The sequence below is a fragment of the Protopterus annectens genome, chromosome 4.part1 (assembly GCF_019279795.1).
Source record: "Protopterus annectens isolate FY-2018-M chromosome 4.part1, PAN1.0, whole genome shotgun sequence".
NCBI classification, from domain to species: domain Eukaryota; kingdom Metazoa; phylum Chordata; order Ceratodontiformes; family Protopteridae; genus Protopterus; species Protopterus annectens.
Genome location: NC_056734.1, coordinates 557,137,703 through 557,162,396, shown reverse-complemented (window position 1 = coordinate 557,162,396; position 24,694 = coordinate 557,137,703). Strand labels below are relative to the sequence as shown.

Here is a 24,694-nt window from a genome sequence, read left to right as displayed (position 1 = left end):
TTGAGCTGGGATACAAGTTCTGAATTGACTAGACATACTAAAGCCTTGTTAACTTTAATTTTGGGGACTGTCAAAAAAGCAATTACTTGAAAATGGAATCAAAGTCTAAACCATCTGTATTAGAAGTAGTGAATACTGTATAGAGATAAACGAAGTGGGATGTTTAGAAAACGGTAGGAGCAAATTTCATTAAAAAATGGAAATTGTAGGAACAATACAGGCACAATAATGTTTTCGGAGGAGTAAGGTTTAAGTGAAGGCAGGAACTGATCAATTTATGTAATGCTGGATTGATAACCGTATATACAAATATGTGGTATATAACGTCTGTAACTGAACATGTTAACATGGTTTCTGTTCTTTATAACATTTTTGCATATGTCTTAAGTGATAATTCAATAAAGAGGTTACTAAAAGGCTACACTACTTCATATGCTTAAATTCAACTTACTATACTCCCAAAGTATTGTATTATATTCACTTGACTGTAATGATCTCCATTCTTACTTAGCTAGGGAAAATGTGTTAAAACTATAATGCAGTGTTATTTAATGCTATGACCAATAATGATCATTTCCTTAAACTTACTAGCATTTAAATTAACTCATTTTGCCACAACCAAAATATTACCAAACATGAAATCTCTTCTATAGCTTTGCATTCTTAGAACTATAGTATATTATATACTATATATAGTAATTATGATATCACCATTATACTTGAATAAATCAAATATCACAACCAAATACTTGCTAAAATAGAAACTGAGCACTACTAATGTATTACAATGTGTTCTCCACATTCCTTCTCCCTTGCGTAGTCATACCTTGTAGAGCTGCATGAGTTCAGCAGCTGTGTATTCCTTTGTCTGATTCAAAGGCTGGAATTTGATTTCAGCCGGAGGTAGAGCAGTATAAGTGAATGGTCCACAAATAGTGTCCAGGTCATGGATACCAATTGCAACTAAAGATCGTTTCCTAGAAAAAAATATAAAACACATTTAAAAAGCAACCACAAACATCTATTATATCAAATTATTACAATCTGAGAACTGCTTCAGGCAAGGTTCAAACACAACCAAATGGACAGCTTGTATGAAATTACCCAAACAAAAGACAAGATATCTATATAAACCATTAAATGCAAAATTGTGGAAGATAGCTATTCACTGTAGTAATCCAAAGACAATCTGTCTCTCTCTTGTTTACAGTAGTGCGAAACACTAGACCAAGTGACAAAGATAGTTATTACACCTAAAGCTTTGTAAAAAAAATTAGAGAGAGACAGACAGACAGATAGATGGGCTGTAATGTCAAATGGTTCAGCAAGCTCTGTTTATCTTTACTGGTGGAAGGGACTCAAAACACTGTGGTTTCTTTATTCAAACTAAGCATCCGAATTCACTCTGCAGTACTAATAATGGAAATTAATATGATGTATGCTCTAGGTTCATGACTTAGTCAAGATGAGACATTAAGGTAGGAGTTTACTCGATTTTGGGGTAGCTGAAGCTAATGTGAAAGATCCCACAGCACATGTTAAAGGTTTATGGGTGTCGTTAAACAATATGGTTACAAATCTTACCTGTATTAAATATTACATTTACTAGATCTCACCATAACTGTGTCTTTTATCACTTTTTTGTGTAGCAATTTTCTTACCGATTTCTAAAAAGTACAACATGCTGAAGAATGAAGATCACACGCTCTCACAGATGTTCAACTGCTACAGTACCACATTCTTTCCTTGCTCTGTTCAATGCACTGTTAACATACTCTGCTGACCTATAATGTCTATGTCAACCTATCAGACTTTCAATGAACTCCAACATCTCCAAGTCCCCTCATTCATTTAGAAACTCTGTGTGGTTTACTTTATAACAGACTACCCTCCCTTATTTCACATTCTTCATAGTTTATTCCAAATCATTTGATAAAGGCATCTCTAAATGTACTTTTGCTTTTCACATAATTCAATTACTTCCAGCTAACCTATTTTTTCTGGTCACTCAAAGTCAATGTACTAATGTTCACTTCATTTTCCTCTCTAAAACTTTTTAAATCTGTCTTCACATATTTCATGACTATGAAAAAAAAATTATAAATCAGACTTATTTTCTGTGTCAGACTAAGGTGTAGAGAGAGCCCCGATAGTGGACCCAGAGATCTCCTGTTCATACAAGCTGGGAGGAGGAGGTGGAATATCGGATTGGGTAACAATATTTTGCCCATCCTGAGGGGGGAGGGTGGTTGCTTAAGTTACTGCACAGGTAACACCTACACATGCTCTAAGCTGTGTGCTGCAGAGGTAGCATTGTGGTAGTATACATGCACCTCCAAGTAGCAGCTACAGTGTAGCAGGCAAACCCAAGAGGTGGGGATTGAGTATAAACAAAAAAATCCCCATCTCCCTGCAGAAGGTAGCACCACTCAGTGTCCATTTCTCACCTTCAAAGGAAATCATTGTGCCAATTGACACTCGTTTTCAGGAGAAACAAACAAATCCACCAAGTCCCCAAGGGATGGCTTGATGGCTGCTGTGGAGGTGTGGCCCAAAACATCTATTCATTTCCATTTCTTTCACACCAACATATTTTGAAACTATGATACCCCCTAGCACTATATTGTAATAAAAGGTGTGAAGTATATCTGTATGTATTCTAACTCTCTAAATTATAATTACTACCACTCATTGTTTGATGATACTGCACTGCACTTTATTGGGATTACGAAGAAGTTACCAAACTTCTGTACTGTAGCTAGAGAGATTTGTAGTCACTGATGACAATAAACACTCGCCACATTAGAAATTAGAAAGCACTCCTATTAATTCTTTATTTTTACTACAGATGTCATGAGGGTGGGGCTCCCTATACCATAAAGTCAAAATACATTACTGTAGCAGATTTCTTTACCATTTCTGGTGATCATTCATTGCAAGATATCACCAGACCAGCTCATCTGTTTGAAGGGGGGAGCTTCTGTGGATGAAAGATATTTAGGGTGATCACAATAAACTGATCACTGGATCACTGCTCTAATTTTGGTAATGGGTGAGGACAGTCTATAGTATTTTAGAATTATAAGCCAAACTCATTACTGCAATCTTTTTTCACTTTCATCACATCTTAACATTAGAGTGGCACACAGAAGGTGATTACCTTTTTGGGGTTAGGAAGGCAGGGCACACGTAAAAACACAAGGCAGTTATGTCATCTGTCAGGCCTATGAGCAGTGTACAAGTCTACCAACAAGTTGAAATTCATTAGAAACCACTACACCTTTCACCTTGTGAACAAGTCCACAAGTAACAGGCTTAAATAAACTGTGGTCTTTGTTTCTTTCACTTCCTTACAATCACACAGAGGTGCACACAGTAAGTAGATGCACTTTTGGGGTTATGGGGTGAGGAGGCATACAGTAAGAGGTTGTTACATGTTCACTTTCAAATAAAAGATATACAATCTTCTTTCCAAAAAGTATATGTGCGTATGTTACTGTGGCCATTACTTTTTTTTCCTGCATACTCCTTTTTTCCTGCACTGGTCTCCCATCAAATCTCCCACAACTGGACTTGATCCCATTCAGTCCCTCATGGTGGGAGATCACCACCAGAACAAGAGCCATCTGTGGAGGGCATAATGTAGGCAGCCACAAGTGTTCCTGTTGTCCTCATCAACATGCCTGGCAATAAGGAGATTTTACTTATTATGCCCAACTCTTCTTCTGGACAGAGGGACCACATCACAATTGGGGCCACAATGCCCCCCCCCTTAGGTTCTTCAGTTCATACATAGTTACTAGGCGTGCAGTTCAGGAGACCATTGAGAAGCCTAACCAAAATTCCCAATTACCCCAAAAGCACTGTCTGGTTAAGTGACTTCCCCAAAGCTACACAATACACACATGAAGGTTGGAGGAAGGAATCAAACCCTGTACCACAAAAGTAACAGCTTGTTAACACAGCACTGCCTTGATGCTATGCACTAACTGACATACAGCTTTGCATATGTACACTCCAATCCTTATGCACTTGCTCAATGAAGACTACAGCCGCTCAGCAGCTAGTTAAGCTACAAACATACACCCAGGTCACAGGTCCTACCACTTGTTTTAAAGGGCTGCTACATCCTGAAACTGGCTACGCCTCCAAAATGAGGATTCTTATTTCTCCCTGCCAAATCCATTAAGTGCTTGAGCCATTAATCAAACTCTGGTCACTTAGGAGGTAACTCAAGGCTTTATCCCTCAATGCCAGTGGCGTTTGTTCCACTATACAAAATGCAGGATCATTTTTATGGGCAGGTGAAGTATGTAAAAAAACAAAAAAAAGTGTAGTTATGCAATCACTTCTGAATGACTACTGATACAGTTTGTTATGGGGACATTATCTGTCAAACAGCAAAGTGAGTATTACATTTAGAAGTTATATACCTGCACAGAAGGGGCACAATTATTTATCACAAATCTCTTTTTCCTGTAAACTACTTAAGGGGAAGGAAGGAACTTGCCCACTTACAACTAACATGTACAGCATTTCAGAGGCTTTTGTTGCCTGAGTTTGATACTAAACCCATGTCCCACCTGGGGCAATGTGACCATTGCCTGCAAGGCCAGGTGAAACAAAGGTCTAGAATACATATGCTCTATGTTCTCATTAGACTAAAAATACTATATATTTTTTTATTTGCTGGTGTGTGACTCGTGACTGAGGTGCAGTGAAATCACTGGGATAGAATAGCATTCTTCTTTTGTACCCACCATTATATGAGAATTCCCTCACTTGTCAATTGTACATTGCCCTGGGGTAAATGACATATGGTGAGGACTTCAGTCTGACATTCTGCATTATTCCCAGCTTTTACGGTGGATGCTGTGCAGAACTGCTCAGTACACTAATGGCATAGAATACTTCTTTATTGAACTGTCATTCCATCAGTGCCAAATAATCCTCTATTTTTGCCAGCAAAATGCAACTTGCTGTAAATTATATGCTTAATGTTTGAGCAAATGAAACTGTGGGGAACAAATTCAGCAGAGGGCTTCAACAAAATTCTTAATGGTATAATAGGAATCTTGGTCATTTTTTGAAGCTGATCACCCTGTGCTGCCTTCATAATGAAAACAGCAAAGAGGGGACTGAGATATGGCCTTTTACAAACAGATACTAAACCAGTATGTTTCGACTTGTTCAATGCCGCAGTCGGACATTTTGCAGTACAGCCAGTTCTGATGCAGAATGTTGATTAGTACTTTTTGTATAGAACACAGTAAGGGTATAGAATACTTTTATACACAGTTCAGAAATAAAAATCTCACATATGTTGTCAGAGTTTTTTATTTGGGACATGGGTACAAATGCCATTCTCTCAAGGAGCTCAAGTATGGGGTCAAATCCAGAGATGCCGTGCACTTGAAACTGATGTTACAACTGCAGTCCTGGATGTGTTTTGTAGTTAAACACATTTTCATTACCTGAAAGTTTCTTACCGAAATATGAGGGGGTAGAGATATACACTGCCAAATACAGATCCCAGTGGTTTTAGTTCATATGCCTTTACTGCTATTACCAAACATTTTGCATTGTGTTCTGCTATCGTTCTGGGTGCTGTGCTGAATGTCTGTGGAAGTATTCAGAGTATAATAAGTTCTTTATTATTTACCATTACATCATAAGTAAAAATCAAATTCTCCAGACTTTTTTTGTCTGCGGATTTATGGCCCCCTACCCACCCAGTTTAGACTTTATGTTTAATAAATTATATTACAATAATATACATTACGCATGTGCCCTTATAGTCAGAACCTCAAAATAAGTGAATTTTGAAGCCTATGGTCATGTTTTAGTTTTATGAGAAAAAAAGTGAAATATTTCATATAGTTGCAAATAAATATTTCTTCATTGCTAGGAGCCAACAGTTCTCTTATATAGTCATTTTGGTGCTAGGTCTTTGTCATTCAATCTCGCATGAAAATCTGCATTTTTTTTAAACAGTGACAAGCTCAGCATGAATCTAAACTGATATCTCTGGTCTGGTGGTTATTATAAAAACAAAAATGAATACTCTTATTGGAAAAAACATTTCCTGTCATTTTTATATAGGACAGCAAAATTCCAAAATTTTGCACATTATGAAAGGTGAGTGCATATTTAAGACTGTTTACTTTTCCTAAATGCTATTAGGGTATGCAAAACAAAATGAATGTGGGATTGACTAAGGGTCTCCTCCTGAAATTACAAATATTTTGAAAAGAGAGAGACACTGTTAAAGGTAGAATCCAGGCCAGAATGACCACAGTGTACAACAAACATTTTGACAAAAACAAATGTTTAGCTTTCGGCTCTCTTCAGAGCAATATAAAGACTTACCCAGAGTGTGTAAATGACTTCAGTTCTCAGCAATTTTTTTGGAATCAGACCCTTTGTTTTTGAAGGTAGAAAGCCAGTCCAAAAAAGTTTTTTATAGAGATAATTATGTCATTAATATTGCCTGAAGATTTCATGAATAAACACTAACATTTTGGAGACTATGTTTATATATAAAAGGTGAAAACAGTTATAAATCTTTGCAAATTGTTCAGTTAAGGGTCAAGTAGTAATCAAACTGCACAAAAATCACTCAACAAGCAGTTAACACCTCAAGTAGATGTCCTACTAACCCTTTGCACACGCACACACCGGCACACACATACCCCGACACACAGAGCTTCTGACCATCCCAAAATGAAAGACAGTTTAGTTGTGGCCAGCTGAATATAGTGGTCACAATTACATTCCCACTCAGGCTGTGCACTCTTAAAATAACCATTTCCTGACTTGAGACAGCTCCCTTGTTTGTATGTGATGTGGCAAATGCAATTCTACTTATACTACCGTACTACATTTTAAGTCCAAGCCTGCACATGAGATAAGACCTTGCCCCCCCTTACTTGTTGAAATACCATACAACTGGTATTGTCTGTCAGTACCTTGAAAGGCACCGGAATGAAGAGAGAGAATGAAATGCTTAAAGAGCCAACAGAAGAGGTCTCATCTCTGACACAGATGTGGTGGTACTTTTGTTGACTGACCAGAGGATCTACATTTTTAGAGAGCCAAAGGAGGCTCCTCCATTCCACAACTAAAAAAAGTCTGTTAACGGCGCCTAAGAGGGCAGTGAGGTTTGAAAAGGAAGCCATGGATTCAGTGACAACTGCTGAATCCACCACTGAATTTTCAGCTTGAAGCATGGAAGAAGAGGGACTATCAATTCTAGAGGATGAGTGTGCTGAAGTAAAATTGACTTTAGAAACCACTGGGAGCATAGGAAAGGTGGAAGCCATGAAACCCAGAGCTCTTAGACATTCCCTGGCTGTAACGGAGGCCAGAGGAAGAAAAGACTAAAAGAAGGCAATGAGAGTCAAGGCCTTGGGAGGCATCAAGTATACCAGCATTGCAGCAGTCTGGACCCTACAACCCAGAAAGACATGATCCTGTGTAGGAGTCAGGAAGGGCTTTTGGAAATTTGTAGTGAATCCTGGGCTTTGTAGCAGAAAGATGGCAAAATTAAGGTGCAGGAGAATCTCTGGAAAGGATGTCTGAAAAAGTAGGTTGTCTAAACAGGGAAAGTCATGTAACCCCCTTAGTCTGCAAAAACGATCACAGGAGTGAGGCATTTGGTGAATACCCTTGAGGCAGTAGAGAAGCCAAAGGGCAAAGCAGAGAACTGAAAATGCCAGGAAGCAACAGAAAAACATCCTGAAAAAGGGATGCATAGGGACATGAAGATAAGCATCCAGAATGGGTCTCCAAGTATCCTCTTTTCTGTGAGCCAAGAACATTCTGGAATAAATCCCCTTTCGAGAAACTGCAACTTCCTAAATAGTTCCGAGTCAAGAGACCCTGAGGCACCTGTGGAAAAAAACACTAATTGTTCGGGGGGGGGGGGTCCAGACCATGCAATACCCTTGGCGAATGATGGAAAGAACCCAGGAATCTTGAGTAATATTTACCCAAACTGGAAGAGACAGGGAAAGACGAAGAGAAAGTGAAATGTGGCTGTGAAATACAGGATAGTCAGACAGCAACCGTTTTTTTTTCCAGAAAAAGGAGCTTTTTTCATAGTAGTAGTCTGGGTAGCTTTAGCAGGAGCCGCCAGTTTTCCACCCTTTTTACCACTGGGAGGAGGGCAGCACTGCCTATGAACACAAGCTGGCTTATTAGGGTAATTCCTTTGGAATTTAGGAATAGCAGAGACAAAAATATATGTTTCAGCTCTTAGGGAACTACCCTCTTCCTGCATGGACTTAAACAAATCAGCAGCAGCACCACCAAACAAATGCTTGTGGTCCAGAGGAGTGTATCACCTTAGCCTTAATATCAGGAAGAGGTTGAAGCCTAAACCAGGAATATCTCCTCATCACAGACCCAAAAGCAGCAGCACAAGAAGAAACATCTGCTGCATCATAGCTGCACTTAATAGAATGTCAAGCCATCTGAGAGAAGGCCTCTAACAAGAAGAGGGCAAAAGTCTTCACCTCAGAATCAGGAAGGTCAGAAATAACCTGACAGGCCTGAGAAGAACCAAAATATACCTAGTCATATGGGTCTGATAACTGACAGCCTGGAAAGCAAGGGTTGCAGAGGTATACACCTTCTTACCCAGCCTTTCCATAGACCTGATGTCCTTATCAGAAGGAAGCAACTTTGTAGAAGGCAGTAACTTGGATGGCTTGTCAGATTCCACAGACACCACAGAAGGGTCAGCAGATGGACACCTATAGAGAAATTTGTAATAGTCAGGTAATGCATAAAACCTATCAGGATTCTTGGGGGCAGGGGACTGGGACTCAGGAGCCTGAAACACAGTAGAGAAGGCATCCAACAAGGCAGCCAAGACAGGAGAACAGCAGGTGGTCTAGAAGAATTACCTTTTCTGAACCTCAGAAACCTGGCACAATCCCACTTAAATTTCATGATTCTGGAAATTGTGTCCGCAAAGGAAATCTCCTCAAAAGGAGCGTCAGGGCTAGTGGACTTCTCCATAGAACCATAGTTTAATGCAGAAGGAATTTGTGAAGAATAAGCACGGGAATTCCTCATCATAATCTCCCTCCTCTTCAAAAGAATCCTGTTCCCAGAGTCTCTTAACAGGAGAAGATGACCAAGAGGGAGCTGGAACAGAAGCTCCTTGCGGTGCGCTTCAAGGCCATAAGGGCACTGAACAAACACTTAGTGAAATTCTGCCAGCCACCGAGGGTCCTTAGGAGCAGAGAAACATGCTTTGTTTTTGTTTATTCTTTCTAGGAACATCAGCCTTACGAAATGTAGAAGGCTCAGACAGTACAGGTTGTTTGTATGTAAATGTAGATGTTCGCTAATACAGCAGTAATCACTGCACGGTTCACTTTCGGTTCCCAGGGCGGGTCCCTCGTCGAATTCCAAAAAAGTCAGGGTCCGCGGTCGGTTGTTGTCGCTTGATTTTCTGTCTGTAGCTGTAGTGAAGTGTTTTGTAGCTGTGCTGAGTCAGGGCGTAGAGCAGAGAGGCAGGGAGGAGGTTATGTTCCTCTCCTCAGGTGCCGAAAATGCTTGGCCAATCCTGGAGCTGTCCAGTATCATCTTGTCTTCGGTCTCTCTGCTCTTACTCAAAACCTTTTGCAGGGAAGAGAGGCAGTGTGGGGGAATATGTGAACCGTCCATGCTGTCCAACCGAGATGGAAAGTCCTCTCTCAGGCCTGGAACAGAAAGGTCCTCGAAAAAAACTTTCTTGATTATTGATGATGATGCAAAGAGGCAAAAGATCTAAGCCTCCCCACACTTGGATTATCTCTGTAAACAAACCTGAGGATGCAACTTCCATTGCTTGTACAGCACCATACAATTATAGATGGAACCTCCACCTTAACCAAAATCTGAGGAACACCCCTAGACTCATCGGTAATAAATCGGCCATGGTTTCGTCTGAACATCCATATCAAACATCTGCAAAGTCTCCAGGGATGTGCATGATGTCGGATCCATGTTGGCATCTGAAGCTGTTGAGGCAGAAGAATCCAACAAAAGGGCCAGGCGATCCTCCAGGCTTTCACTAGTCTCAAGAGAGACGTCCAGTGGAGGAGGCACAGCCAAAGAATCAGACCAAGCTCTTGGCCTTTTTGTTCATGGACAGCTAACTCGCGGAGCATGAAGTTCCTTCCATAATGTCTTTCACTAAAAGTTTAAGATGTTGGTTCTCTAAATATATGGCCAAACAGGAAAGCAGACTACAGGGAGTCTTCGGGATGAAAGCCTGACAAACAGAATATGGTGTAGGATTGTGGGAAGCACTGAGACAAAATAAACACTGCTCCTGACCATCTTTATGGGGAATTAGTCTCCCACACTGGTATTTACCCTTTCGGGATGACATGAACCCCACAAGCAACATAACAGAAGGAAAAAAATAATAGCAAGAAACCCCAACAGGTCACTTTTCTGAAAAAATGGCTTGATGAAGCAGCAAATGAAGTGATCATTCAGACTCATGATTAAATCTGAGGATGGTACATCCGAAAATCACCTTTATGTCCTACGCTGTATGCGGGGAGGACATGTGTGATGTACAGCATACCCTTAGCAACCTAAAGGCTTTGGTACACTGGTTGGATGTCAGACTGCCCCTTGCCATGAGACCGCAATTGTAAGGAATACTGCAACAGTGAAATGGAAGGACATCTGTTGATACAACTCAGACTGAGACCACCACTAGGAAGGTGCAACATACTCTAAATTATATAATTTACTGCTACAATGACACTCTTGACAATGATTTCAGAGTACTAGCAATGAACAGCCTTACAGCCTGTTCAGGATTTCCACTGTAAAGACAGAGGTGTGTTTGCACCTCTCTCTCTCTCAAAACAGTCTACCATAGCATACACAAGCAAAGATGTCACAAAAGACTGCATCACTGCACAATGACAAAATAATTAATAAGCGATGTTGAACATAGCCAACTTTTCAAAATAAAGCTTCAGAGTAAAGTACAAATCCAAAATTATACTGCATGTGCTTATTTAAAAGGTTTTGCTATTGAGGAAAAAAATGAAAATTCATCATCACATCTAGCTCTGAAAAATGGCATTCATATGAAAAGCATGATGACTATGGTTCTTAAATGCTCTCCTATTGTCATAGATTAGATGAGATGAAGGAATTTTTTTCAGTTTCTTTGAATAGAATCAACTTTCTGCACTGTAAAGATAAGTAAACTACAGCCATTTCCTGCAAGAAAACAAAAACAGAACTGCAAGCTAACAAACAACATTTCAATTATGCTTCCTCCCTGTACTAGCACAAGCATATACAAATGCCAAGATTTTCATAATTATGCAGCATAAAAAGCCAATACCTTTGACGCTCCTACTCCTATAGGAGAGGAAAATTAACACTCAGTCTGCATGAAAGTAAACATTAAAGCAACAATCCTGAAAAAAATGCTTTTAAATAACAAAATGCATGCATCACAGTCCTAAAATCTTAAGGGAAAAAAATGCTTCAGATATTCTACAAAATATCAAAGTAGGGAAGGCTGTAAAAAAAACTACTAAAACAAATTAAATTGAGGGCTCAGTAAAGTCAACATTTATACAAGCCCTCCCCACTTGTGACCAATTACAGTAAACCAATCAGGAATAGATTTGAGGTATTTATCACAGCCTTAATTTGGTCAATGAATGCCAGAAAGTACAGTTGTGTACACTTACCATAAATGTAGATGTTCGAGTGTATTCACTGTTGCAGTCATTACATTTGGGTAATCTGCTGGCAGGTTGCCCTCAGTCAGCCGGAATTCCAAAGTCTTGGGTCCTGCGTCAGTTGCTGTCTCCTCTTCCATGACGTCAGGTCGTCAGGGGTATAAAACAAGCAGCCACCACCATTTTCTTTAGTTTTTCTTGCCCCCAATGTCAGGTGCCCCCAAAAAGGTAGCAAATTATATATATATATATATATATATATAAAACTATATATACATGCAACAATACAAACTTTACCCTCATCTACAAGCAAACACACCACATAGGTTGTAGAAGATAGTGAAGGAAAGATAATCTCCAGAATGAAAGGGGGATGGCAGGCGGGTAACCTGGACTGCAACAGTGAATACACTCGAACATCTACATTTATGGCAAGTGTACACAACTGTACTATGTTCTTCGTGTTTCACTGTTGCAGTCATTACATTTGGGTAGAATCCCAAAGCTATGGATGGGAGGCCGGAGCTAAACAGCATTAGAGGCGGCTATAAGGCCTTGCAGAAAGTACAGTTGTGTACACTTACCATAAATGTAGATGTTAGAGTGTCTTACTGTTGCAGTCATGACTGTAGGGTTCTCCCCTGCCGGCAGGCAGTCCTCGGTCAGCCAGAATCCCAAAGTCTGGGTCCGGCGTCGGCTGTTCAGCCATGCTCCCTGATGTCAGAGCGCCAGGAGTACAAAGCTGACAGCCGATGCCATGTTCTCCAGTTTTTCTTGCCCCAGATGTCAGAAGTTCCAAAATGAGTAAGGACCCATACCCTTTGCAAATACACCTCAGAAGAAGGGTGAAAAAAGGAACCACACAAAAGAAAAAATAAGAGGGGACAGGAGGGAGGGAAACCCAGACTGCAACAGTGAAGACACTCGAACATCTACATTTATGGTAAGTGTACACAACTGTACTATGTTCATCGTGTTTCACTGTTGCAGTCATGACTGTAGGGTAGAATCCCAAAGCAGAATGAAAGGGAGGTGGTCATAAAGTAGAGGGGGCGGCTATAAGGCCCTGCAAGACCTCAGAAGCAAAGCCTGCCCTAGACCTAGAGTAGAGAGGTAGATTGTAGTGCTTGGAAAAAGTATGCACTGAACTCCAAGTTGCAGATTCCAAAATGTCTTTGGTAGGAACTCCCCTGAGGAAGGCAGCTGAAGTGGCAGCAGCTCTGGCAGAGTGAGTCCTTATACTCCCTGGGATTTGCTTTCCATGGTGTGAATAGCAAAATCTGATTCTATGAGCAATCCATTTAGAAATGGTCTGTTTTGAAATGGCTTTGCCTTGGGAACTTGAAGCATAAGAAACAAACAATTGCTCTGATTTCCTGATGTCCTTGGTTCTGTCCAGGTAAAAACATAGTTGTCTGTGTACGTCCAAGGAATGTAAGATCCTTTCCCCTTTATTTTGAGGAGTGGGGAAAAAAGTTGGCAAGTGAATAGTTTGATTTAAAGCCACTTTGGAAACCACCTTACGCATGAAAGTAGGATTAGTCCTTAAAGACACCCTGTCTTGATGAAAAATAATATAAGGTTCCACAGCCATAAGAGCTTGTAACTCTGAAACTCTCCTGGCAGAGGTCAGAGCTAACAGGATGGCTGTCTTCCAAGATAAAAACTTGATGTCAGATGTGGCAGCAGGCTCAAAAAGAGGTAAGGTGAGCTTTTCCAAAACATAGTTGAGATCCCAAGCAGGAATGGGAGGAGATCTAGGGGGCCTTAAGTTCTTAGCTCCTCTGAGAAACTGTCTCATGAGCTGGTGGGAAAAGATTGGAGGGTCTGTATTATAATGAGCAGAAATAGCAGAGGCATGAATCTTTATGGAAGAGAAAGAGAGACCCTTATGTAAGAGGTCTGTCAGGTAAAGTAAAATCTGAGGAATGTTAGGAATAAGAGGATCAGAATCCTGAGCCTGCATCCAGGAACAAAATCTTTTCCATTTTCCTGCATAAGATTTTCTAGTGCTAGGACGTCTGGCTTCTAAAATGACATCCATAACCTGCTTGGGTAGGAGAGAATGATTCAAAGACCCTGGATTAACCAGGCCGCCAGGCTGAGAGTTCTGACATGGGAGTGTAGAACCTGACCCTGGTGTTGGGACAGAAGGTTCGGAGTCTGTGGTAAAACCCAAGGGGGCTCCAGACAAAGGTTTTTCAGTGTTGGGTACCAAAACTGTCGAGGCCAATTTGGGGCCAGCAAGATTATCATCTTGGGCTTGTCCTGTTTGATCTTTAATAATACTCGTGGAAGAAGAGGAAGAGGCGGAAAGGCATATCCCGACAGGTTTCTCCAACTGAATGATAGTGCATCCACTTACCAAGCTTGTGAGTGGAAAGTCCTGGTGCAAAAAATCTGTAGTTGATGACTGAGGTGGGATGCAAAGAGGTCTATGTGAGGACATCAACAGACTGCAGTAATCATCTTGAATATTTCGGTGTTCAGCATCCATTCGTGTGGGTCCGAAAGTTTTCTGCTCAGACTGTCTGCCAGGAAGTTTTGCTTCCCTGGTAGAAACTGTGCTTGAAGGTCCAGATTGCAAGCTAGAGCTGTGTTCCAAAGATCCATGGCTAGTCTGCAAAGGGAATAGGAATGAGACCCCCCTTGCTTGTTTATGTACCACATAACTGTGGTGTTGTCTGTCCGTATCAGTAGTTGTCCTGGTTGTAGAAGATTTCTGAAGGCCAATAGAGCTTTCTGAATGCCTAACATTTCCTTTAAATTGATATGCAGGTGCTTCTGATCCTTTGTCCAAAGCCCCTGCAGACAGTTGCCCTGAAAATGGGCTCCCCATGCATAACCTGAGGCGTCCGTGGTCAGTATCTGAGTGGCAGGAGGCAGACAGAAGGGTTTTCCTTTGTTTAGAGTACATGCCTTGGACCACCAAAGGAATTCCTTTTGAAGACAAGGCAGGACGGAGATCAGTATGTCTAAACTGTGGCAATGCTGAGACCATACACTTTTTAGGTACCACTGTATTTTCCTCATATGTAGTCTTGCATATGGTACGAGAAGGATGCAGGAGGCCATGTAACCCAAAGCCTGCAGGAATCTCCTTGCAGATAGCGGAGTTAAAGTTGCCAATGTTTTGAAAGTTGAGGCCAGCTCTAATTGTTTTTCGTATGTCAGAAATGCCACCTGGGTTGTTGTGTTTAGAGAAGCGCCCAGAAAAATTATCTGTTATGAGGGTGTCAAATTTGACTTCTTTATGTTTACAGTGAATCCCAGAAACTTGAGAAGATTCTGAACAAACTCTAGATGCTGGAGTAAGACATCCTTGCTGTCTGCCTGAATAAGACAGTCATCCAGATAAGGGTAAATTTGAATTCCCTTGAGTCTGCAATAAGCGACTACTGGAGCCAGGCATTTGGTAAAGACCCTGGGCGCAGTAGACAATCCAAAGGGCAGCACAGAGAATTGATAGTGCCTCGATCCGGCCTTGAACCTGAGGTATTTTCTGCGATCCTGCCTGATGGGAATGTGTAAATATGCCTCCTTTAAATCCAAAGTCACCATCCATGCATTTTTGGTCAGCAGTGGAAGTAGCTGCTGTAGAGTAAGCATCTTGAATTTTGGTATCTCTAGAAAAGTGTTCAAGACTGACAGATCCAGAATGGGTCTCCATGAATTTTGCTTCCTGGGGACTAGAAAGAGCCTTGAGTAAAAACCTTGTCCCATTTCTGAAAGTGGAACTAGTTCTATGGCTTTCATAGCCAAGAGAGCTTCCACCTGGTTTAAGGCCTCTGACCATTGATGTTTTGGAAGATCTGGCCATCCGTTTGGCCTTGGTAGGGTATGAAAATGGAATTTGTAACCTCTTGAAACTACATCCAGAACCCACTTGTCTTGGGTTATATGAGTCCAATTTAGGTGAAAAAGAGAAAGTTTTCCTCCGAGAGGGGCTTCCAGACAAGAAGTTCCTGCAGCCCAACAGAGGGAGTCATTGAGTCTGTTTCCTATGAGTTTGCGACCTTTCCTCTCCTCCCCTAGGGGTGGAAGCAGTCCACTGTCTTGGTCTATAAGAGGCTTGCGTTTGAGGCCTTCCTCGGGAGCGTCTGTATCTACCCCTCTGAGGCCTGTCTGAATTGGGAAAGGACCAATTTTTTGTAGGCCAATTCCTACTAAATCTGGGTGGCTGTACTTGTAAGAAATCTTTAACTGTTTGCATGGATTTTGCCTTGTCCTCCACCTTTTTAATCACCTCTTCAGCTTTAGATCCAAACAAAACATTATGCTGAATAGGAGCATCCAATAATTTAGCTTTTACTTGATCTGGCAAATTTTGTTCCTTTAACCAAGCATGCCTTCTAATTACTGTGCCGGAGGCAGCAGCCCTACAAGAAGCCTCCAAGGCATCAAATCCACAGTGTAAACCATGCTTCCCAACTTGTTCAGTGGCATGCATTAAGTCATGTAATTCCTTATCATCTGCACAGGCGGAAATGGAAGTTAGCTTCTGTTTTAGAACAGACAGGAGAAATTGCTGGTATTTCAGCATATGAAACTGACAGTTTAAAGCCCTAATAGATAAAGTAGCAGATGTGTACACTTTTTTTGCCCCATCTTTCTAAAGATCTGGAATCCTTCTCAGTGGGAATGGGGTTTTTAGCAGAAGCGGCCTTTACGCCCTTAGGACCCTGAGAAATGGTTTCAGGGTCAGCAGTAGGGTTCTTGTATAAAAAACTGGTGGGAATCAGGAACCCTATAATATCTGTCTGGCTTAACAGGAGCTGGAGGAAAAGAATCAGGAGTTAAGTTAGCATCCGAAAAAGCATCATCCACAATATCTAAAATAGGAGGAATAGCCAGGGGTCTATGTTGGGGAAGTAGAAGAAAATCCCTTAGTCTTTTCTTAGATTCTGAATACTCCTGTCCTTCCCAGTGGAAATGTTCCCTCATTTCATGCAAAGTTTCCCCAAAAGAGAAATCCTCAGGGGGAGAAGCTGAAGGAATGGATTCCTCAGCATCAGAATCCTCATAAGGAGGGAAAGAATATTCCTGGTCAGAAGAAGAAACTGAAGAAACAGAAGCCTGATCAGAGGAGTCATAATAAACTTCATGCCTTGGCCTTTTATCTGGAGGGGGATGTGAACCCCTAATCATAGTAAGCAAGTCCTCCGCCATCTTAAGTAACTGTTTCTGAGACTTGGGAGCCGGATCAGAAGAGGCCTGGGCTGCAGTCTTTGATTTGGAAGGAGTCATTGGCTTTGCCTTTATAAGAAGCTGAGAAGGCCTGAAAACCCCTTCGGAAGCTGGTACCTGCACAGCGGCTCTGGACCCATCCGAAGGAGCATTGTCCGAAGGTCCTGCCACAGAAATATTCAAAGGCCTAGTTGGCTCCTCGTGGGAGTCCGTTTCGGCTATCGGTTCCGAAATGGCCGACGACAGGGGCTGCAAAAGCGCCTCACTGACGACGGCCGAACCTGAAGCTGGCTCTGCTTGCGCGATATCGTCCGATTTGGAACTCGGAGGTCTGTCTTTGTCCTTGCGTCGTTTGTGAACTCCGGTAGCCGTAACCGTAACCGACGACATTTTGTAATTAAAACGCCTACCGAAGTAATGAAATGCAAAATCGTACCTTCGTTTAATAGTACGTTGATTGAATCTAGCACACAACTGACAACTAGCTACGTCGTGGTCAGGGCCTAAGCAAGGAATACAGTAAGAATGAAAATCCTTATGAGGTATTTGCTTCCCACATGAAATACAATTATTAACTTTTTCTGACATCAGACTGGAGCAAGAAAAAAAGTTTCCCAACGGGGTACTTAGCTTTGAGTAGGAGAAGAAAGTCTTCGGACTGAAGTTTGTTTAGAAAAAAATGTCAGGAGTCAGCCGACCGGCACTTGCGAACTGCTATCACCACACGGCAAGAAAGACTGGAGAACATGGCGTCGGCTGTCAGCTTTGTACTCCTGGCGCTCTGACGTCAGGGAGCATAGCTGAACAGCTGACGCCGGACCCAGACTTTGGGATTCTGGCCGACCGAGGACTGCCTGCTGGCAGGGGAGAACCCTACAGTCATGACTGCAACAGTGAAACACGATGAACATCTGCAGTGGCAAAGCCTGCCCTGGACTTAGAGTAGAGAGACAAATGATAATGCTTTGTAAAGGTGTGAACAGAACTCCAAGAAGCAGCCTCTAGAATGTCTTTGGTTGGTACTCCTCTGAGAAAGGCTGCTGATGTAGCTGCAGCTCTGGTGGAATGAGACCTAATGCCCTTGGGCACAGGTTTGCCATGGTGTAAGTAGCAGAAATGAATGCAGTGGCTTATCCACTTTGAAATAGTCCGCTTTGAAATAGCCTTTCCTTCGGATCCTGCAACATATGTCACTAGTAATTGCTCAGTTTTTCTTAGAGCTTTAGTCCTGCTCAAGTAGAATCTTAGCTATCTGTGCACGCCCAAGGAATGCAGAATTCTCTCCCCCTTGTTCTGCGGATTTGGATAAAAGGTTGCCAGATGAATAGTTTGGTTAAGAGCCACACTGGAAACCATCTTGAGCATAAATGAAAGATTGGTCCTCAGAGACACCCTGTCTGGGTGAAATATGATAAAAGGCTCCACAGCCATGAGGGCCTATAGCTCTGAGACTCTTCTTGTTGAAGTAATTGCTAGGAGCAGAGCTGTTTTCCATGATAAGAACTTTAGATCTGCAGTAGCAGCTGGTTCAAATGGAAGCAGGGTGAGCTTTTCCAACACATAATTGAGGTCCCATGCAGGTATTGGTGATCTTCTGGGAGGCCTTAAATTTTTGGCTCCTCTAAGATACTGCTTTAGTAAAGGATGAGAAAAGATTGGTGGCTCTGTATTGTAATGAGCAGAAATGGCAAAGGCATGGATTTTTATTGATGAGAAAGATAGTCCTTTGTCAGGCATCTCAGTCAAGTATTGTAATATCTGAGGAATATTTGGCTCTGCTGTATCAGATCCTTGTGCTCGATTCCAAGCACAGAATCTCTTCCATTTCTCAGCATAAGATTTTCTAGTACTAGGCATTCTGGCTTCCAAAATAACACCCATCACAGCTTTACTGAAAGGTGTTTGCATAACTACATGATCAGCCATGCTGCCAGGTTCAGTGTTTGGAGCTGATTGTGCAGGATCCGATAGTTTTGCTGGGACAGTAATTGAGGTCTTTGAGGTAAGGTCCAAGCTGGGTATTGAGACAAGTTCCTTAGGACTGGGTACCAGTATTGTCGTGGCCGGTCCGGGGCAATAAGTATCATCTTTGGTTTCTCTTGTCTGACTTTTAGTAGGACCTTGGAAAGAAGAGGTAGAGGAGGAAAGGCGTAAACTGATAGGTTTTTCCAACTGAAGGATAGGGCGTCCACTTTCCATGCTTGTCTGTGATAAGTCCTTGTGCAGAATCTTTTCAATTGATAATTTTGAGGAGAGGCAAATAGATGTCCGGGCTTCCCCATTTCTTTGTTATCATGCTGAAGACTTGTGGATCTAGTTTCCACTCATGAGGGTCCATAAGGTTTCTGCTTAAATCATCTGCCAGAGTATTTTGTTTTCCTGGCAGGAACTGAGCTTGAAGATGTACTTGGTAAGTAAAAGCGTGTCCCACAGTGCCATGGTTAGTCTGCAAAGAGGGTATGAATGCGTGCCCCCCTGCTTGTTTATATACCACATAACCGTGGTGTTGTCCGTCTTTATCAGTACTTGTACTGGATGAAGTAAGTCCTTGAAGGCTGTCAGGGCATTTTGAACAGCTAACATCTCTTTTTGGTTGATAAGCAGATGCATTTGTTTTGGGGTCCACATGCCCTGAATGCATCTTCCCGCCAGGTGGGCCCCCCATGCATAATCTGATGCATCTGTTAAGGTTTGGCTGGCAGATGTAGAGTGAAGGGCCATCCCATGTTTTGGTGACGTGCCTTTGCCCGCCATAGAAACTCCTGTTGTAGGCAGGGAATAAGAGGAGTCATTGTTTCCAGACTGTGACAATGTTGACTCCATAAACGTTTTAGGTACCACTGAAGTTTCCTCATATGCAGTCTTGCATATGGAATTAGTAGGATGCAGGACGCCATGAACTGCAAAGCCTGCAGAGTTTGTCTTGCAGATAACTGGGTTTTTGTTGCCATCAGCTTGAAGTAAGTAGTCAGTTGCCTTTGTTTGTCTGGCGTGAGGAAAGCCATCTGGGCAGTTGTATTCAAGCTTGCACCCAGGAATGTTATCTTTTGAGAGGGTACCAGTTGTGATTTCTTTTCGTTTATTGTGTAACCTAGGCATGTTAGAAGCCTTTTCACAAACTCCAGGTGATGAAGAAGAATGTCCTTGTTCTCTGCTTGAATGAGACAGTCGTCCAAATAAGGATATATTTGTATACTTCTTTGTCTGCAAAAAGCAATTACAGGTGCCAGACATTTTGTAAAGACCCTGGGCGCAGTAGATAAGCCAAAGGGCAGTGCAGAGAATTGGCAATGCATTAAGCCAGCCTTGAAACGGAGGTATCTTCTGCACTGGGACATGCAGGTATGCCTCTTTTAGATCTAATGCCACCAGCCAAGCATTCTTGCCCAGCATGGGAAGAAGTTGCTGCACAGTTACCATTTTGAATTTTGGAATGTCCAGGAATGTGTTCAAAATTGATAAATCCAGTATTGGCCTCCAGGCTTTGTCATTTCTGGGTACCAAGAACAGTCTTGAGTAAAAACCTTGTCCTTTTTCTTGTTCTGGTACTGGCTGAATAGCCAACATATCCATGAGGGACGTAACCTGTTTCTGTGCCTCTGCCCATTTATTTTTTGGCAAATCCGGCCAACCGTTTGCCATTGGCAGAGTATGGAAATGGAATCTGTATCCCTGTGATACTGTGTTTAGCACCCACTTGTCCTGGGTTATCAACTGTCAATTTTGAGCAAAAAGTGCTAATTTTCCCCCTAAAGGTGTTGCCAAAAGGTGAGCGCTTGGTGATGGCAGAGGGAAGTCATTGGGACTGTTTTCTGTAGGGTTGCGCTTTATCTCCTCCAGATTTGGAGGTAGAAGCACCCCATTACTTTGACCTGTAAGAATCTTGTGCCTGGTATCTAGAACCTTTAGGGCGTCTGGATTTGCTCCTTTGAGCTCTGTCGGACACAGGAAAGGACCATTTTTTTTGTAGGCCAGTGTCTACTGAATCTTGGTGGCTGCACTTGTAAGAAGTCTTTTACAGTTTGCATACACTTAGCTTTGTCTTCCATTTTCTTTAAAACCTCTTCTGCCTTAATACCAAACAGAGTATCATGCTGTAAAGGTGCATCCAGTAATTTTGCTTTAACATGATCAGGCAAATTTTGCTCTTTAAGCCAGACATGCCTCCTAATCACAGATCCAGTAACTGCGGCCCTGCAGGAGGCCTGTAAGGAATCAAAACCACATTGCAATGTATGCTTTCCAACTTGTCAGCTGCATGCAATAATTCCTGCAATTCTTTATTTTCTGCACATTCAGAAATCAACATCATTTTCTATTTCAGCAATCCCATAACATGTTGTTGATACTTGAGCATATGAAACTGGCAGTTTAAGGCCCTAATAGCCAAGGTTGCAGATGTATAAAAGTACAGTTTTGTACCTACCATAAATGTAGATGTTCTAGTGTATTCACTGCTGCAGTCATTACACTTGGGTTATTCTGCCGTCAGGCGGTCCCGCAGTCTGCCAGAGTTCCAAAGTCTTGGTCCGGCGTTGGTTGCTGTCGCTTCTTCCCTGACGTCAGTGTGCCAGGGTTATATAAGATGCAGCCGACGCCATTTTCTTCAGTTTTTCTTGCCCCAGATGTCAGGTGCCCCCAAAATAGGTAGGCAATACATATTGCTAATAAAACATACATAAAAAATAAAAACAATACCTTTAGTTACAAGCAAATACACCACATAGGTTGTATAGGATAGAAAGGCATAGATAAGTCCCAGCCAAGAAAGTGGGGATGGAGGGAGGGTAACTTGGACTGCAGCAGTGAATACACTCGAACATCTACATTTATGGTAGGTACAAAACTGTACTATGTTCATAGTGTTTCACTGCTCCAGTCATTACACTTGGGTTGAATCCCAAAGCTGAGGTTGGGTAGCTGGGTCTATAAAGGATTTGGAGTGGCTATGAGGCCCTGCAGCACTGCAGTGGCAAAGCCAGCTCTGGATTTAGAGTAAAGAGGCAAGTGATAATGCCTGGTAAAGGTGTGCACTGAACTCCAAGTTGCAGCTTCCAAAATATCCTTGGTTGGTACTCCTCTAAGAAAGGCTGCTGAAGTGGCTGTTGCCCTGGTAGAATGTGGCCTAATGTTGTTAGGCACAGTTTTGCCATGTTGTGTGTAGCTGAAACGGATACAGTGACCCATCCACTTTGAAATAGTCTGCTTTGAAATAGCCTTTCCCTGTGATCCTGCAGCATATACTACAAACAGTTGCTCAGTTTTCCTGAAAGCTTTTGTTTTGTCCAAATAGAAACGTAACTGCCTGTGTATGTCCAATGAGTGCAGAATTCTCTCCCCTTTATTCTGGGGATTTGGATAAAATGTTGGCAAGTGAATAGTTTGGTTAAGAGCCACACTGGATACCACCTTTGGCATAAATATAGGGTTTGTTCTTAAGGAAACCCTGTCTTGATGAAAAATGATGAAAGGTTCCACTGCCATTAGTGCCTGTAACTCTTGAGACTCTTCGTGCTAAAGTTATTGCCAGAAGCAGAGCAGTTTTCCATGACAAAAATTTTAATTCTGCTGAATTGGCTGGCTCAAAAGGTGGTAAAGTTAGTTTTTCCAAGACAAAGTTGAGGTCCCAAGTTGGTGTTGGTGCTCTCCGGGGTGGTCTTATGTTTTTAGCCCCTCTGTGGTATTGTCTTAGTAATGGATGAGAGTAAATAGGAGGATCCGTGTTGAAATGAGCTGAAATGGCAGAGGCGTGGAACTTAATAGGTGAAAAGAATAGGCCTTTGTCCAGCATCTCAGTTAAGTATTGTAATATCTGAGGAATATTTGAAACAAGAGGGTCAAGGCCTTGAGCCTGGTTCCAGGCACAGAATCTCTTCCACTTTTCTGAATAAGATTTCCTGGTGCTGAGCCTCCTGGCCTCTAAAATGACATCCTTAACAGCTTTAGAGAGAGGTGTCATCTGCTTGGCTAAGTTATCTGCCATGCAGCCAGATTTAAGGTTTTGAGCTGGCTGTGCAGGATCTGATTGTTTTGTTGAGTCAGAAGATGAGGAATTTGAGGTAAAATCCATGCTGGGCCTTGAGCCAAGTTCTTTAAGATTGGATACCAGTGCTGGCGTGGCCAGTCCGGGGCAATCAGGATCATTTTTGGCCACTCTAGTCTGGCTTTTAGGAGTACCTTTGAAAGGAGAGGCAGTGGTGGGAAGGCATACATTTTAGTGTTTTCCAGCTGAATGAAAGAGCATCCACTTTCCATGCTTGTGTGTGGTAAGTCCTTGTGCAGAATTTCTGCAGTTGGCAGTTCAGAGGGGAGGCAAAGAGATCTATGTCTGGGCACCCCCATTTTTGAGTTAACATGCTGAATACTTGTGGATTTAATTTCCACTCATGAGGATCCATGATGTTTTTGCTTAAGTCGTCTGCCAGAGTATTTTTCCTTCCTGGCAGGAATTGTGCTTGCAGATGAACTTGATTGATGGGTCAGTGCTGTGTTCCACGAAGTCATGGCTTGTCTGCAGAGGGGATAGGAATGTGTGCCCCCTTGCTTGTTTATGTACCACATAACTGTGGTGTTGTCCGTCTTTAGTAGTAGTTGTCCTGGATGCAGAAGGTCCTTGAAAGCTGTCAGGGCATTTTGTACAGCTAGCATCTCTTTTTGATTGATGTGTAGATGCATTTGGTCTGCGGTCCATTTGCCCTGGATACATTTTCCTGCCATGTGTGCTCCCCAGGCGTAGTCCGATGCATCTGTTGTTAGTGTCTGCCTGGCTGTGGGTAAAGTGAAAGGCTGTCCCTTGTTGTGGTGACATGCCTGTGCCCACCATCGAAGCTCCTGTTGTAGGCAGGGAATAAGTGGTATTACTGCTTCCAAACTGTGACAGTGTTGAGTCCAGACACTTTTTAGATACCATTGTAACTTCCTCATACGCAGTCTGGCATATGGTATTAGTAGTATGCAGGATGCCATGAACCCAAAGGCCTGCAGAATTTTTCTTGCAGGGAGTTGGGTTTTTGTTGCCATCAAATGAAAATACTGAGTCAGTTGCCTTTTCTTGTCTGGAGTGAGATAAGCCACCTGGGCAGTTGTATTTAAGCTTGCACCCAGGAATATTATCTGTTGTGAGGGCACTAGTTTTGACTTCTTTTCGTTTATTGTGTACCCTAAGCCCATTAGTAATCTTTTTACAAACGCCAGATGCTTTAGTAGAATGTCCTTGCTCTCTGCTTGAATAAAGCAGTCGTCCAAGTAAGGATATATCTGAATTCCTTTTTGTCTGCAAAATGCAATTACTGGTGCCAGGCATTTTGTGAAGACCCTGGGCGCAGTAGATAATCCAAAGGGCAGTGCAGAGAATTGGTAATGCATTGTGCCAGCTATGAATCTGAGGTATCTTCTGCAATTTTGTCTGATTGGGACATGCAGGTATGCCTCTTTGAGGTCCAAAGTAACAAGCCAAGCCTTCTTGCCCAGCATGGGAAGAAGTTGCTGTAGTGTCAACATTTTGAATTTTGGAATATCCAGGTAAGTGTTTAGAATAGATAGGTCCAGTATGGGTCTCCAAGCTTTGTCCTTTCTGAGGACCAAGAAAAGTCTTGAGTAAAATCCTTATCCTTGTTCCTGTTCTGGTACTTTTTGAATAGCTCTCATGTCCATGAGGGCTGTAATTTGTTTTTGTGCCTCTGCCCATTGATTTTGTGGCAGGTCTGGCATTCCTTTCGGCCTTGGTAGTGTGTGAAAATGGAACCTGTAACCTTGAGGCACAATATTCAGTATCCATTTGTCTTGGGTGATTA

At 42.2% G+C, this 24,694-nt stretch overlaps 1 protein-coding gene across 1 annotated transcript in view; it reads right to left on the bottom strand.

Annotated features, from left to right (window-relative positions):
- The window catches only part of FARSB (phenylalanyl-tRNA synthetase subunit beta), a 907,972-nt gene that overhangs the window by 769,590 nt on the left and 113,688 nt on the right, over positions 1-24,694 (bottom strand). The window contains exon 6 of the mRNA XM_044070366.1: positions 827-977. Within this exon, the coding sequence (XP_043926301.1) occupies positions 827-977 (151 nt within the window). The remainder of the gene's footprint in view (positions 1-826; positions 978-24,694) is intronic.